This window comes from Pagrus major, chromosome 4, assembly GCF_040436345.1.
Source record: "Pagrus major chromosome 4, Pma_NU_1.0".
NCBI classification, from domain to species: Eukaryota; Metazoa; Chordata; class Actinopteri; order Spariformes; family Sparidae; genus Pagrus; species Pagrus major.
In genome coordinates this window covers 25244987-25261305 of record NC_133218.1, presented here as the reverse complement: position 1 = coordinate 25261305, position 16319 = coordinate 25244987, and the positions used below count along the sequence as shown (strand labels likewise).

The following is a 16319-nucleotide window of genomic DNA, read 5'->3' as shown; positions in this document are numbered from 1 at the left end:
AAACGAGTCTCAGTGGGATCATCTTACATTGTTAGTCAAGGCAGTGCTTTGTTGTGTAGCTATGACATAACCACATTTAAATGAAATACAAGGATTTATTTAAAATATATGTATATGTATAAATATAAAATGTTTCTTATATAAGTAGATCCCAAAGGAATACATAAACCTATATTCAAAATGTCTGCACTCTCTTTTTTTGTAAAGATTAACTTTACAAATCAATATATAGAATATATAAACATTTCCATTTGTGCGTTAGAACAGTTTGAAACAAAGGAAAGGGAAAAATATACATATGCATATAAATAAACACAAATTAAAAAAAGATCAACCATAAACGTGATAATAATAATAATTGTAATATAAAAATAATGATGATAATAATAATTATACAAATAATAATAATAAACATTCAATTAACATTCAATTGAGAAAAAAATTATAACATAAAATAAACACATTAACAAACAAATAAAATAAAGAAAAAAGTAAAAAATCATGCACGAAAAATAAGCAGGATTTCTATTCCTTTATCTAAGTATTTTTAAAAGGCCAGGCTCTAGCCTCCAGTGGTGCTGTGACCTACAACATTGTAGCAGCAACAATGAAGCAATGAATATGATTTGCCTATTTGTCAACACATAGTCCACAGCAGACTTTTGATAATCAGACAAACATTTCAGTCATGTAAGCCTTCAGTCATGGTGAACATGATTTATATAATAAAAACAACAACTTTATATCATGTAGGGCCAAGCTGGAAAACCTGTTGAAAGTGCAGCTGTGAGGCTTTCACACACATCTGTCTGCATAGCATAAAAACGTTTTAAAACTGAGTTTTTTATTATTTTCGATGATTTACAGCCATAAATAGGGGAGACGTTCAATGAATAAAATATGAATTGGGGGGGAAAAACACTTCACGTGTAAATAGACTGCGTTACAATTTCGTTTCTTACTTTTTGAGGCTTTTTTCTAAAACAAGTTCTAGGTTCCTGGCAGCTTTACACTCTGTTAAATTGACAAAATGAGAAGTCAGATTTATAGCTGAATTTGTGCTGAAAAAAAAAGTGAATATACCAAAATGAGCCTGGACTATTAACATGTAAAAGTATATAGCGTAGGCAGTTAAGAAACGGTTTATAACACGATGATGTAGTTGTAAGCAGATAAACAGCATGTGTTTCTTTCATGAGCTTGTCAACAGCTGTATTCAAAACTTTTCCAACACATTCAATCCATTCCCAGACCTGGGAAAAAATCTGTAATTTCATAACTTTTCCTGGAGTTTCATGGCTGTGGGAACCCTGATCATTGTTGACCTGCTTTAGAGAGTAACATTCAGAAAAAAAACAAACACCCACAGACACAAAATTCTTGTAGTAAAGATTTATTTACATAGCAAACAACAGGAAAACACCGATCCAAACCCAGTAGTGTATAGTTCTGAGGAACATGTGTCCTTACATTTTTAGAGGAATGTATTCAAAAACAGACTCAGGAGGTTACATTTACAAGTGGCATCATAGACGTAGAAGCATTTACAGACTTGCTCTACAGAGACTGTACATACGAGCGAAATCCCTTTTAAAAAACCTGTGAAAAGAACAATGAGTTTTGAAATATTACATCATCAAAGTAAACAAATTGTATTGTATAAAAATATCCCCCGAGGAACAGATAATCAGCCTTTTTTTAAAACCCTAAATGAAAAAATAAAAAGCAACTTAATCAACCAGCAGCTGAGACATAAAAATTGGTTGACAGTTTTCATCAAGGTCTTGTACCTTTTGTCAATGGTAACAGACTTACCAAGCTGACACTTCGAACTGTTAAAAGAAGGATAATAAAATATACAATAATAATAAAATAAGTACAGTAGTATACATATTAATTGTGGTCACTTTCCACCTAATGCTCCCTACCAATGCTTTATATTATCCAAGCCACACATTTCAAAAAGCAGACACTTTTCCTCAGGGAATAAAATTTTAGCGCTTGTGTTTTCTATACATTTTATAATATATTTCTGAATGGTGAACAGTATCTTTCCCTCTCTTGGGATAAATGATACTCTGGGATCATCAAAACCAGCTGGTGACAACATACCAGTGACACATTACTTTTTTTTTTTTGCCACAAACCAGGAATGTTTTGCTAACTGCAAAGTAAAAGTATGTTTTGTTTCTGGTATGTCAACCTCACATTCAATACAAAGGGAGCAAATCACAGGTTAAAAGGAAGACAAAACATGACGTTGGTGATTTAAAACCAAGACAAAAAAAAAACAAAACAAAAAACATCACACCTCAAACCAACATATCTGTGTAAAATAGTCTCTGATGTAAATGGGACTCAAAATGCTAAACAAAATTTAATTAAAAGGTAAAATTACATTATTTTAGTATATGTGGATACTATATGGACCAGGAGAAGCATGTATACGTCTGTATACTGTCATCTTTATGGCAGATGCTGTTTTTCATGAGTTAACATCAACTAGATTTTGAAATATTTTAGAAATTCAGAACAAGCTACAATCATAAAAGTCTAATCAGCAAGACACAGAGAAATCTGAAATCTTACCATGAGCGGAATAATGATTTCCGAAGCTCAAATGTACAACTATGCACATTATAAGAAGGTTGTAGTGGAGGTGTTTTTATTTAAATATAAATAATCTTTACACTTAGTAACTTTCTCCCATGATTGGTAATTTCTCCCATTATTCTCACTGTGTTAACAAGTCAAACAGGTGTTTCTCAGTTTCTCTGTACGATGTATGTGATACAGGTGCCTGATGAGCACCACTCATTACTGCACTTTCTCAAACCTGCTGCTGTAAATGGATGAAATGGGTCCAAAAAAAAAAGACATATACGCTTCCAAATTTCACTCCACTTGGTGCAAGGCGTTGCCTGAAATCAGATTGAATTTTTCAACTTGTCAGAATCAGTCAACTTGGTGGAGTGGACGGATTTACTTGTGATCACTTTTTGTACATTTTGCATGCATTTTTTGATTTATTTTACTCTGAGCTAGTTAAAAATCATTTTGCTTTCACATCCTTTTGTTTATTCTATAAATCTGGGGTGAAGGGTTATACGGGGGCGGGGGCGCTGAGGGAAGGTCATTTGCCAAAACCCCAGAAAATCTTCCTCTTTTTAACGTTGGCAGGTATGGAAGAGCGTCTCTCTAAACACGATTAACAGGAAACACCAGCAGCCGAAGCAACGTTATCATCTGTTCAGTATTTCTAAATGAAACAATGCCAAAGCATGGCTGATGATACAATTATTTTGAAATTCGTAACTGTACAGTGTTGTCACGTGTCACTCAGATTTAGTTTGCTGTTCCCTGGTCTCTTCATCAGGGATGCTCTCTGAGACAGGCAGCGGTTCTCTCACCTCGAGGCTCTCTGAGTTGGCCACTGACTCGTCACAGAGCTCTGAAGCCACATCTGACGTACAGGAAGACGATACAGCAGGCGGTGGCGTTGACTGCTGCTTTAATTGTCCTTCAGAGGAACCTGCAATGACACATGCTTCTGTGGGACCCTTTTCCTGATCACCTGCTGGTAACATTGGCTGTGATACTGGTTGATTAACAGTGGCCAGAGGAACACTTTCAGATGTGACACTTTCAACTACTTTCAACTCCATTTCCTTTGGTTTTTGAACAGGTGCTGTCGTCAAGAAATACAAGACTGTTGCTGGCTGCCCCAAGATGAGATGCCTGCACAAAAGGAAGAGGATATTATTGTCAAAGCATTTCTCTAAATTTACATGCAACCTTTACAATACTTAACAAAAATTAAATAAAGATAAGGAAACTTTTGCATGAAAGCCAGTGTGGGTTTTTGTTTAAAGTCTTCCTCTTGTGTTGTGTAGCAGGCTGCTGTCTGGCTGTTAATCATCGTGACGGTCTACAGCGTTGATCTTACAGTTTTATTCAAATATGGTAAAAAGTATAACGATTAGATTGGCTATAAAATGAAAAACAAGTTCTACATCTGCATAGATAAGGAACTAACTAACTGTTTTAACTGGTTAATATAAAGATACAGGGCATCATCATGTAACCAAAAATGCAGCAATAAAAGTCTGGTCCTCTGTTCTTAATAGATTAAAAATAGATGCATTACAAGATGTAATGTGGGTATTAAATTCTACTCACACTCGATCTTTGGCTTTCATATCTGCTGGGTTAAAAACAAGAGACAACCTGTTCATGAAACTTACAACACTAAGTACTGGCCATGACTCAGGTGCTACTAGCAGAAAAAGGGACATACCTTTCTCCTGGATGACTTTGCATACGTGGTTTGGTCGATCAGTTAAATGTTTGCTCATCAGGTCACCACCTGATGCATCCACCAGCAGGTTACAGGTGAGACACACCAGGGTAAATCTGAGGAAGAATAACAAAAAGAATGAAAAACATAAAAATCACTGTGTTTAATATGCAAAATATAAGCTTCTATGAAGTGTACTTACTTTAATGCAGATGTTTTTTTCTTATCCATTTTCAGAACTCTGTTTTTGGCTATTCGACTGTGATATCTAACAAAGGACAAAGACAGATTTGTCAGATAATTACACTGGGATTTAAGTGCATCAAATTCAGTTCAAATTTTTACTCACCTTATCATGTGATTCCCGATGGAAAGTTTGCAACTTGTCGAATATTTGCACGCGCCGCAATTTGAAACCATTGGGAAATGAGAGAAGAATTGGTCAACTTGTGCGTTGCATTCGATGCAGGTGTAACGCCCTCCGTCGATACTAAAAAATGGACAAAAAAGAACACAAAACACAATCAATCATATGCTCATCAGATGGATTCTTAAATGTTAAAAAAGACGTTCAGTCAGATTTTCAGATCCCTCAAAAGCATCTTAAAATTTTTTGTTGTCATTAATTTTGACTGTTCAATATAACAGATGCACAAACTAAACAATTACCTTTTGTTAATCGTCTGCTGAACCTCTACATTATCTCATGTCTCTGCTTTTAGACCGCTTTTTTATGTGACTAAACAAGCATATTGTTTTTGATTACTGAGCCCAATTAGCCAAATATCACACTCATTAGTTAGTTTTTAAAGAAAGAAATCCCACTCTATGTGCTATATACCATTTTATTTTTAGACGGCCTAATGAAGAGTTTCTGGAAAATTACTTGAAATCTCAATTAGCTACGTTGTGTATTGCTAGCCTTTAATAACATCTATTAATTTGCTCCAATCCTGTCATGAATACCCAGTGGGTGGGTCCATATCGTTATTATATGAATCAAGGGGCCCAAAGCTGGACATGCCAAGGACTATATTTATTATTGTTGGGCCCAGTTTTTCAAGGCAAATGCAAGTTCAAGAAACATTTCCATTTATTAAAAGGAAATATCTCCACAATGCAAATATTCTAAATCACTAGAGGTTGGAAGTAACAAACTTCAAATACTTTTTTTCCCCAGGTATCTGTATTTTACTTGAGCATTTATTTTTCTGACATCTTTTTACTTTTACTCCCTATATTTTAACACAAATATTTGTACTTTCTACTCCTAACATTTTCAAAATAGGCGTGTTACTTTAGTTTTAATGCATTTGACGGGAATGGTCTATCATTCTTATTTTGAGTCACTGCACGCCGCTTTTCCAACATCACAAGACTGATTTCAACTCGTCAGTGTACATCACGCATGGCAGATGTAGCAAGACAAAACAATTTAAAAGATGTAACATGACAGAAACTGACAGAGGGAGACTTGAATGGAGAGAAAAGGCGTGAAGTGACAAAGGCTCAGCTTCAGTTAGCTTTGCACAAAAATGGTTGGTAGAAATGCCTCTCTACTTCGACTTGAGTAAACTATGTCTGTACTCCTACCACCTCCGCAATTCATACAATAAAATCTATAAAACCTAAACATTTAAGTCATAACATCAGTTCAACCGACATTAAACCCATAAAAAACAACTTTGGCTGTTAACTGCTTCCTAAAGGAGTACTACACATATTTAGCACTGCACTTCCGCAACACTGTTGGACTCAAAGTGGATCGTTTTAGTTTCTCCCGTGTTAGTGCCTACACATTGCCCACGATGCACCTTGATTGCTGACAGTTTGGTCAGAAAATCCAAATTTACTAAAACATTCAAAGATAACTAAATTTTGAACCTTGGTGGATTTTTCATTGCTGCACAAATTATGACTATCTGGAATAGCAAAGAGTTTTGTAAAAAGTGTATAAATAAGTTATCTCTCTAGTTTCTCTGACTTCAGCATTAAAAAGCTCAGATAACTACCTGAGATTCCTGAGCGCCAGATTGTGCTTAGTCTTATTCCTTTGGAGTTGCTGCTTCTGGCTCTGAGTCATCTTGTTTTTTCCCGCTGCAGAGACGTCCGATCTAGACTTGGATACACTGCCTGGAGGTTTGGTTTGCTGATTGAAACTTAGTGTTTCTGAACTGACAGTAAAGCCAGATCGATCAGGGGAGTTCGGCAGTGCAGGTGTCTTTCCTGTGATGGAGGCTCGTATGGTCACCTGGGAAGAGATCACATGACGCATAGGCACTGAATTTAATGTGGATCAATCTAAGAATAGTGAGAACCATCCACCACATAACCGTCTAAAACAAATGTCACACTGATGTTGTTTTGACAGGGTCAGACCTTTGTTCCTGGAGGAAGGCCCTCCAAGGCTTTAGGTTTTCTGAAAGTCTTGTGGACGTGAGTCCTGTGCTCCACTTTCTCCTTGTAGGTGAGGAAATTCAGTCTGCATTTTCCACAGCGATGGATCCCCTTTTTCTGAAAAAACACCACAGCGTAGAAACAAAAAAACCTGATTAATAAGTGGTGTGACTAGAGGCTAATTGCTGAAATGTTTCATTTGGATTCACTGAAAGAATAAAACAAGCATGAAAGAATCTACTTTCATTGCTATTAATAGAACAGTAATTAATTTTGTTTGGTTGCAACTCTACAATGTTTATTGTTCCTTTAGGGCAGCTGAAGAAGAGAGGCAGGTTTTACTGTCAGCCTTTTATGTATTACAGTAAGGTGCTCGGCAGACAACCACATCAATCCAACCCTGGAGTTGGAGCTAATGATACAAACCAAAAGTGAGAAACCTAAACTCCTGAAAATACAGAGAATCAGGAAACTGTCTTAAAATAGACTAGTTTAAAGGCTTCACTCTGCTGACTTAACATGCATATCTTATCTTATTGTACATATCTTATCGACATATCAACATTTGGATGTGACCTCAGACATGAGACAACAAAAAGTAGTAAAAACTGGATCGGCAGGATATTTCCTGTTAAGGAATGAATTACAATATTTATTAACAGCAGGGCAGGAACTAACAATTATTTTAGTTGTCAAATAATCTGTTGATTAGTTGTTCTGTCTATAAAATGTCAGAAAAAGGTGATAAATGGCGATCAGTGTTCCCCAAAGCCCAAGATGACGTCCTCAATTGTTTTGTTTCATCCACAACACAAAGATATTCAGTTTACTGTCATGGAGAAGTGAAAAAACCCTAAATATTCAAACAAACAAATCAATAATCAAAACAGCTGGTGATTAATTAAATACAACTAACTGATTAATTGTTGCAGCTCTAATTAACATGGTTAATTTCATTTATTGTTTTGGTTATCTAGGTTATTGCTCTTTGAAAGGATGTACTTGTATTATTTGGTTATTATATGATCATTATATCTGAGGCATAAAATAGTCTTAACAAGAACAGGACAATGATTTCTGGGACAATACATCGTCAACATACCTGATGTTTCATGTAGTGCTGCATGTACATGTGACTACTTCTCAGAACTTTGAGACAGAAGGGACAGAGCAGGTCTTTTGTGTTTTCATGGGTAACTCGGAAATGTGTCTCCACATCTGAGAAGAAAGAGGACCTGTAATTGCAGACCTGTGGGATCAGCAAAACAGAAATTCAGCATCAGTGAAAGTTTTCCTTTGAACATTTAACCAAAGCACAGCTCGGTATGAAGTGACAGACCTGGCACACGTAAGGCATTTCCCCGGGCTTGTGGTTGTCCTTCATGTGCTCCAGGAGAACTTGCTCCGACTCAAACGCCAGCTCACAAATCTTGCAGTTGGCTGAAAAAAGAAATCACAAATCAGTGTTTGACCAAACTGTCACATCAGATTGAGCTGTACAGAAAATGTATGACATACTTGAGGATTCGATCGGGCTGTGAGCGCTCTCGATATGGCACTGAAGCTGGAATGGAGTCATGTACTGGCGGTAGCAATGCTGGCATGTTGTGTGGCTCTCCCAGCTCTCACTGTTCTGCTTTTCCAGCTCCAGGTGGTGCTTCATATGGTTCATGAACCTGCAGGAGACAGTAGACACACACGCAGACAGAGTGATCAGCCAGCTTGTACCTTTAGTAAGGCAACAGAGGCTGAAACTGATTAGCATGGAGGCTATCAATAACACCATTTTGCAGAAGAAACCATTATGGGTAAATAACATACGTGCAAATGATGAGTATCAGTGGCTAAACCTGAACAGACACACAGCCTGGACCCATAAACAAAGAAGTAAAACCCTCTTGTGAGCTGCCCTACTCTGCCTCTAACTGGCTTAACCTGACATTTTTAGCCAAACCAATCATCACCAACATCATCATGCCTAAACCTAACCAACTAAATGAACGAAGGCAACAAGTACTAGCAAATCAAAAGAGTAGGGCATACTTGCAAACTCTCCTGATTTTCCTGTGAGACTCTAGTTATTCATTGCCATCACAAGGTCACACTTTATGCAATAAATCTCACATTTTCACACTTATTCCTCTTTTAATTATCATAACCAGTTCCTGGCACTGTACAGTGTGTAGTCTGCTGTACTGGTGTGCCTCGTCCTCCTCAGTGAGCAAGAGACGGACAGAGAAATGGAGAAGAGAAAGAATATTTAAACAATCTCTCAACCTGTTCAAAAAATGAATGAAAGAATGTAAAGTGATAAATATTCCCTTATGTAACAGATTTATGCAAATTTACACTTGAGGGTGATTTATTCTTCGTTGTCTTCTGAGATTTAGAAGTAAAAATTAAAGTTTTTTGCTTCCCATTTTTAAAAGTCTAAATAAAAACATTAAAACAAAATGTCGGGCAGTGGGGGGAAAAATCCATATTCATGGCCTGTGTACATGCAGTGGTTATAGTCCAGGTCCCAAAGGTTTTTAAGATAAATGAAGGACTCTCCTTGCGCCTCACTTTCTAAGCATGTATAATGGCCGTTATAATATCAGCAATTACACACAGATTTCTGTTTTGCCTAATGATGTAGTGCTCCGTGGCTGCAACCAGCACCTCCACAGCTACCTGCCACTGCTGCCCTGATGAGGCATGGCCCATTTTTCAGCCTGCACGTTCTGCTGCCTCAGCTCCCCTAATAGAAATTTTTATATGGATGAACTCTGACCTCAACTGTGAGAGTGTGGTTGCGGGACAAATGTGTTTCCCCATTAAAAGCAGCTTACAGAAGCTTTTTTTGCAATGTTCTGCAGCAAAGTTATTTAATCAAAGAAGCAGTTCTTGCGCCACCTAAACTAACAGCCATTTTTCATCTTTAGGCCCATGAGGGAAAACAGTCTGATACTGTCATCCATCTGAGAAGAAAACTGCACTGAGGACAGGAAAAGAAGTCCTTTCTTTCTTTATTGGCACTGGACAGGTATCTTTTCAGCAAGTCCTTCAAGTCCCAATTCTGCATTCTCAGGGTATATTAATTACTGCAACTCAATGTTGGAAAATAATTTCTTCATCCAAATGGAAACAGAGAACGGTCTCCAACAGTGGTTACACATGGGGTGCCATATTTCAATTACCAAAGTTATCAATATGAACATCTCCTGACCTTAATATAATAATTGCGGAAGACATCTGGGATCTTAATCCCGTGCAAATGTGTCATGTCTGTAATTGGTCAAGTAAAAATTACACCACATGGAGTCGTAGACAGTTGCAACTTGACAAACTAGGCCCTTTCTCTTTAATTATACAGCAAAGACAGGAGATGTGGGAGCAAGCCCAAAGACGCAACTAAACTTGTAAAAAAAAAAAAAGCCCAAAAAACACAACCCACGACTACTAATATTTGAAGGTGACTTTACAGAAAATCAAGCCCGTAGTTGCTTATATTCAGACTTGGAAACCCTGGACCCAGAGATCCTTGAACGTCTTCCTCAGGCCTCAACTCACTCCCTAATCACTACCCACTGTGTTCCGACAGCGTAGAGCAGCTTCAGACTTGGAGATGCAGCCATGTTCTGACAGATTTTAGCCCTGTATGAAAAAACACAGCCTCCACATTCATTTGAATGAGTCTGGTGCCACAGCAGGGGTGCCAACGCAGAGGGCTCCACCCCCACAAAAGCAGCCTCCTGCATTGATTTAACACAGTTGTAGTACGTGTTTTTTGTCTGAACACCATTTTAGTCCGAATGCTTTAAACCTTCTGGATGAAGCCAACAGAAGGACACCATCCGCAAAATGCTGAGATTCCATGTTGAGGTCACCAAACTGAGTTGATAAATAATAAAATAGTTGCATATTTTTTTCTGCCAATTTACTAACCGATCAATTGAGGCAGCTCTATTGTAAGCCCTTGTATCAGCAGACTGGTACCGGGTTGCCAAGAAGGATTGTAGCTTCACCTCAAGGAGGTTTGGCCATCAGTCGGAGGACAAGCGACAAAACAAGAAAACTTCAAAACGTACTGTGTTTTTCCTTTCCCGCTGACATGGTATATTTAGCAAAAAAAAGGAAACGGAAAGAAATGGATTACTACCCTTGTATTTTACCATTATCATACCTGATGTTGTTCTTGAGGACTTTTAAACAGCTCTGGCACTTGAAAGTGGTGTTGGTCTTCTGCGTCTCTTTCTTGTTTCCATCACCGTCAAACCGGCCGTAGTAGAAATCTGAGACCAGCATGATGCGTTTGTTGGAACCAACGTCCACAGCTGGCGGGGGTTTATTGTCATATTTTCCAGAGCAGTTCTGAAATAAAAAGATTGTTTTACATGATTAAGCCAACTTCATATTGATGTCTTATTCACTGAGGCAAAGATTCAAACAAATCAAGAGCATTTTAACTGAAAAAAAAAAAACACAACAAATTTATGAAACTTAAAGTACATAAACATAACAAAATAATTTCAAGGGGATGTTGTTTATCAATACCATCTAACAGACAACACTTGCTAGAAAATATAACATTAAAAGAGTTGATTCTAATAATATCATGTAAATAACATTTTCCAATGGACAATATTACACAAAGTTTTTACTCACCGTCATATGACATCTCAGGGTATCTTGGTTAATGAATTCTTCGTGACACTTTGGGCATTTTCTCTTTAAGATCCCATTTTCCACTGGGACTATTAATTTTGTTGACCCTACAGAAAACCAGTTAGATGTTACAATTGACAAGACCAACTAAGATTGGGTTTTGGGTTTGTTTACAGAATCAACAGAACAGTATCAATAAAATTCCTCCATCATTAGTAACTTACCTGAGTCAAGCTTGACTCTTTTAGCTACGCTGTCTATTAGCTGTGGTGGCAATGCTCGTTTGACTACGAATTGGTCTGGAGAAAGAAAATACATTTACATTTTAGTTACTGCCAGCTGTCTGTCCTAAAAGTATGGTAGAGTAGGGCTAAGCCATTACCTTTGTTATTGGTGTCGGCCTTTACAGGCACAGAAATAGTCTGAAGAGGTTGTGAGTTGGAGCGGTTGGGTTGTATCTGCTTAGAGTGCGCAGAGTACATAGCAGGGCTCTGGACATTAGTCAGCGTCACAATGTTGTTGCTGATTTGTTGCACTTGAGGCCTGTGGACAGCACCAGGCATTACATTGGCTTGAGCGACACGCTGAAAAATCGGCTGCTGACCGGCTGAAACACAGAACAAACAAACAAATGCTTAGATGAAACTCAAGATTAAAACTACAAAAGAGTTCGAGCATGATTTTTATTAAACATGAGAGAGAGGAAAAAATATCAACTCCTCAGAGGTGTATAATACTCAGGTTTACCTGGTACGATTGTAAATGAAGTCCCGGGAGGGTACTGGGACCCAAGAGAGGCAATAAACTCACTGTTGTTGGCTAATTGTGAAGAAGTGACGATAAAGCCCTGGAAAAAAAAGAACAGTCACACTTAATGGGTATTTGCTTTTATTGCACATTATTTACTAAAATAATTTCGATATCAACAATACCTGATTATTGACGATAACAGGCTGTGGAGCTACTGTTGTCAGACTGGGTGCTGCAGTATTAACTGCATTTCCAGCGATATTCAATGGCAGCATTATTGGTGAGGAGCCAATGGCAGGCTGAGGCGCAGGAAGCTTTATTTCTTGTTTCTCTGCACTTTTCCTCTGAGGAGGCGGCGGGACAGGCTTACTATCCTTATGGTCATTTGCTGTATGAACATTCAAAAAAGACAAAATAAGCACTTCCACGGGACATATTGTCTTTACCTGTTAGCAGCTATATTATACTTATGCAAGGATTTGTGCTTGTGGAGCTTTAACATCAACAAAATGAGTTGTTTAAAACATTAACTTTAATATATTTAAAAATGTGCAACGACATACAGAGTACTCCAACAAAGATGGGTTCATCGTCATCATCATCTATCAAGTTAACTTCAGGAACTTGTTTCTGCCACGGCTCCAGCTCCTCCTCAACACATTCCATAAACAGTTCTGACATCGTGGACCTGAAACAACACAAAAACACAATACTTAGCCAACCCGAACACTTCTTCTGTATAATTTTTAAATACTTATACTACAACCTGCAACATTTAAGTTCAGCTAGGTGAAAAAGTTATCTATTTGATAAACTTTTGAATAAAATGGTGGTAAAACCGAGGTTTTTTTGAAAAAAACAAACAAAACAGGAATGAAGAAGAATTGCAACGTTTTCTAATTGTAAAGACACAATATCTTCCTCAACATTTTTAGTTTTACAGACATGATGTGACATTAGGACAAGCACAGGTGTAAATGATGACATTAACAATGTCTTAATTAAATGTAGCTACTTTGGTTTCAGGGTCCTGTGTATGCTGACTCACTGTCACATACGGTAATTAATGTTCTTAGTAACAGTTGTGCTCTACTACAACAGGTCAGGCATAATTTCTGCAGTGAAAAAAGGCTTTTAGTGCTGTACATCTCTAACTGACAGATTTACTGAATATAGGAGCCATCGACACAATACCTACATTTAAATGCACACAGAAATCCAGGTTACTGGGAAAATCACATCACAGTGTGAAACCTGAGGATGTTTTTATATGCACTGCAAAACCTACATTTCACAAGCCCTCTATCTTATTTCTCGCCCACCCATCAACATATTCTTGAACAGAGGCTGGCTGGTCGTGGTTGCGGTGATATGTGCAGATCAACTGAGAGTGGAATTTGTGAATGGTACAACAAAAGAAACAAAGAGCTGAAAGGCTGTCAAGCGAAACAACCAGTTGCGTATTTACACATTAAGCAGACATGGAGCAACATTTCCATTCATCAGTGGTCGTGTTTCAGTCCACCTGTCAATTTTAAATCTGGTATTCACCCTCTTTTTAACTCTTCTTTGCCAACAGTCACTAAGTTTGTCTCTTTGGGTCTTGGTAGATGCAATACAGTGCTGTAAACGTCATCCTTCAAGCCATAGTCAATTGATTCATTGTTATAATAAAAAATATTAATTATAGCTGCTTTGAAAGTAATGCAACAATAAAAAATAAGCATCATTTTTGCAAGTGGGACTACTAAAACAGCCAAACAGAGCACATTAAACCATTAGAAGAATATATGCAAATGGTTTTAAAGACACTAAGCATGAAAGAGCAGGATTTATGTTAGTATGGCCAGTTCAGGAACAACTGATCAGGAATAACTCGGGCCTATTATTGCTGGAACAAAGCTTTTCAACAGACGTCCAAGATGGCGACAGTCAGCCCACTGTCTAAATAAAGATACAACTTCAATTATAAAATAATATAAATTGGCTTACTTTTAAAAAAACATATGTTTACTTGTCATTGTCTGCTTACGTGCGACAGGAAACAATCTTGGGCTCAGTCCATTCTCTATCGATTAAGAACAAATTGGAGAATGTATCTGATTGTAAAGATGCTGGTTTAGTTTTGAGCTAACATGTTTCTCATCACTGTCACATACAAAATGCATTTTAAAAAAATAAAGTAAAACCTAATTATAAACTAGGCTCTGAGCGGTCATCAGATTAATTACCATATGCTACCATTAGCAAATAATGTATTAGCGTGATTTACCAGCGCTGCAACTGTATTATGTTATTAGCTTCCCGGGTCCTCTCCAGCAGCAAGGCAGCTAATGCTAACTAGCTAACAGCTAACGTGTATGATTCCCAATGCTCCAGCTCTTCAGCTGCTGAGGTCTGCAACGGGATTAGAGGAGCAAGCACAACGTCTGATTTTGAAGACTTTGACGCATTTTCTCTAATTCCCCCAAATCGTTATATTGCAAGAGTTATCGGCGATCGATCAGCGCACCATAACATTAGCTAGGCTACGTTAGCATGTTCACACATCTAGGGAGGTGGATGTTGGGACAAAGACTGCACTCAGAGTTTGCGTTTCAGCTTACCTCTCTCACGCCCAGCCTCTGGGTTTCAAGGCAGAACCGCGTCTAAATAGCAACTTTGGTCCTTTACCTGAAGGCGAGAGAGTTAAGATATAGCGACTCTACCTGACACAGCAGGGGGAAAACTGTGTCGCTGGCCCAGCTCCGGCCGAAAGCAGCGGAAATGCCCTGACTGGTCTGGACCAATCAGACTGCAGGACGCATTCCTCATCATCACTTCCTTCTTGTGTTTGTGGGATTTCCTGCTGGTCGCTCCTGTGGCTTTTCTTTGGATTAACCACTTTTTCTTTAAAAATTAAGTATATTCATTGGCAATAGAGAGTAAAGTCACACTGAATAGTATTTGCTCTATTTTTTTTTATTTTTTTTTTTAAAAGAAAGGCCTTTATTTTTCATTAAAGGGAAATAATAGACTAGAGAGGGTGGCCTTTATATTGTTTTTGACTGATGCAAACATTATTGTAATGGTAAGAGTCAGTGAGATGTATAATTCAATTCATATTCATTATCATATTTAAGGTGCACTATGTAGTTTTGGGGAAGACATTTTTATCAGAAGAGAAAGATCTTCATTTACTGATTTTTTGCCTAAACAAACTACACAAACAAACTCTTCATTTTCAGAATCAGAATCAGCTTTATTGGCCAAGTATGTGTACACAAACAAGGAATTTGACGCTCATTGTATAGGGAATGGTCGGCTGCAATGTGTGAAGGGCGGCGGGCGGGGGCGGGCCTTGGTGTCTTGACCCCTGGCTTCGCAGACCAGCCCTTCTTACGTTGGAATGTCACTTCTCTGGTGGGGAAGGAGCCGGAGCTGGTGCGGGAGGTTGAGAGGGGCCAACTAGATATAGTTGGGCTCACCTCCACACACAGTACCGGTTCTGGAACCAAACTCCCGGAGAGGGGCTTGACTCTCTCCTTTTCTGGAGTTGCTCAGGGTAGGGGGCGCTGGGGGGGTGTGGGGGTATACTCACAAGCCCCCGGCTGAGCACTGCAGTGTTGGAGTTCTCCTGAGCAACGAGAGAGTCGCCTCTGTGTGACTGAAAGTCACTGGGGGGACGGCTCTGACTGTCCTTTGTGCTTATGCACCAAACGGTAGCTCGGAATACCCGGCCTTCTTGGAGACGTATGGTGGTGTCCTGGAAAGGGTGCCATCTGGGGACTCCATAGTTCTTCTGGGGGACGTCATACTCACATGGGTAAACGATGGAGAAACCTGGCCAGGGGTGATTGGGAGGAACGGCTTGCCTGATCTGAACCCGAGTGGTGCTTTGTTATTGGGCTTCTGTGCTAGTCACGAACTGGCCATAACAAACACCATGTTCGAGCACAAGGGTGTCCATCAGGTCTTCAACTCCAATCTCCGGAAGAACTTCTCAGTTCAGTTCAGGGAGGCTATGGAGAAGAACTTTTGGTCAGCCTCAAGGAAGTTCTGGCAAACCATCTGGCGACTCAGGAAGGGAAAGCAGGGCTTAACCCAGGCTATGCTCAGCAGGGGAGGAGAACTGCTGACCCGGCCTGGGCATATTGTCGGGTGGTGGAAAGAACACTTTCAGGAGCTCCTGAATCCAACTAACACGTCCTCTGAAGTAGAGGCAGAGTATGAAGACTCAGGGGAATAC

General features: G+C 38.7%; 1 protein-coding gene across 3 annotated transcripts; it reads right to left on the bottom strand.

Annotated features, from left to right (window-relative positions):
* Nucleotides 1-1377: 1377 nt before the first annotated feature.
* znf280d (zinc finger protein 280D) lies at nucleotides 1378-14852 on the bottom strand. Of its 3 annotated transcripts, none has more exons than XM_073464763.1 (18): nucleotides 14698-14852; nucleotides 12655-12779; nucleotides 12274-12479; nucleotides 12089-12188; nucleotides 11724-11948; nucleotides 11566-11640; nucleotides 11342-11448; nucleotides 10860-11047; nucleotides 8213-8370; nucleotides 8034-8134; nucleotides 7797-7943; nucleotides 6677-6811; nucleotides 6310-6548; nucleotides 4647-4787; nucleotides 4500-4565; nucleotides 4298-4413; nucleotides 4180-4201; nucleotides 1378-3738 (listed from the first exon to the last, which is right to left on the bottom strand). In XM_073464763.1, exons 2-18 carry the CDS (start codon nucleotides 12770-12772, stop codon nucleotides 3336-3338), a joined length of 2547 nt encoding a protein of 848 aa, XP_073320864.1. In that variant the 5' UTR covers nucleotides 12773-12779; nucleotides 14698-14852; the 3' UTR covers nucleotides 1378-3335. The 3 variants fall into 3 exon arrangements, with proteins under 3 accessions (XP_073320864.1, XP_073320863.1, XP_073320865.1); XM_073464762.1 differs by having other exon boundaries at nucleotides 3252-3738; nucleotides 4180-4204; nucleotides 14698-14784; XM_073464764.1 differs by lacking the exon at nucleotides 4180-4201 and having other exon boundaries at nucleotides 3595-3738; nucleotides 14698-14784.
* Between the last annotated feature and the right edge of the window lie 1467 nt (nucleotides 14853-16319).

What these genes read in the sequence shown, in the direction of transcription:
- znf280d (XM_073464762.1), bottom strand. Translation starts at nt 12,772, where the DNA reads ATGTCAGAACTGTTTATGGAATGTGTTGAGGAGGAGCTGGAGCCGTGG. An exon ending in AAATGCCTTACGTGTGCCAG is followed by an intron (nt 7,944 to 8,033) that starts GTCTGTCACTTC and finishes CTGATCCCACAG; the next exon opens with GTCTGCAATTACAGGTCCTC. An exon ending in AGCACTACATGAAACATCAG is followed by an intron (nt 6,812 to 7,796) that starts GTATGTTGACGA and finishes GTGTTTTTTCAG; the next exon opens with AAAAAGGGGATCCATCGCTG.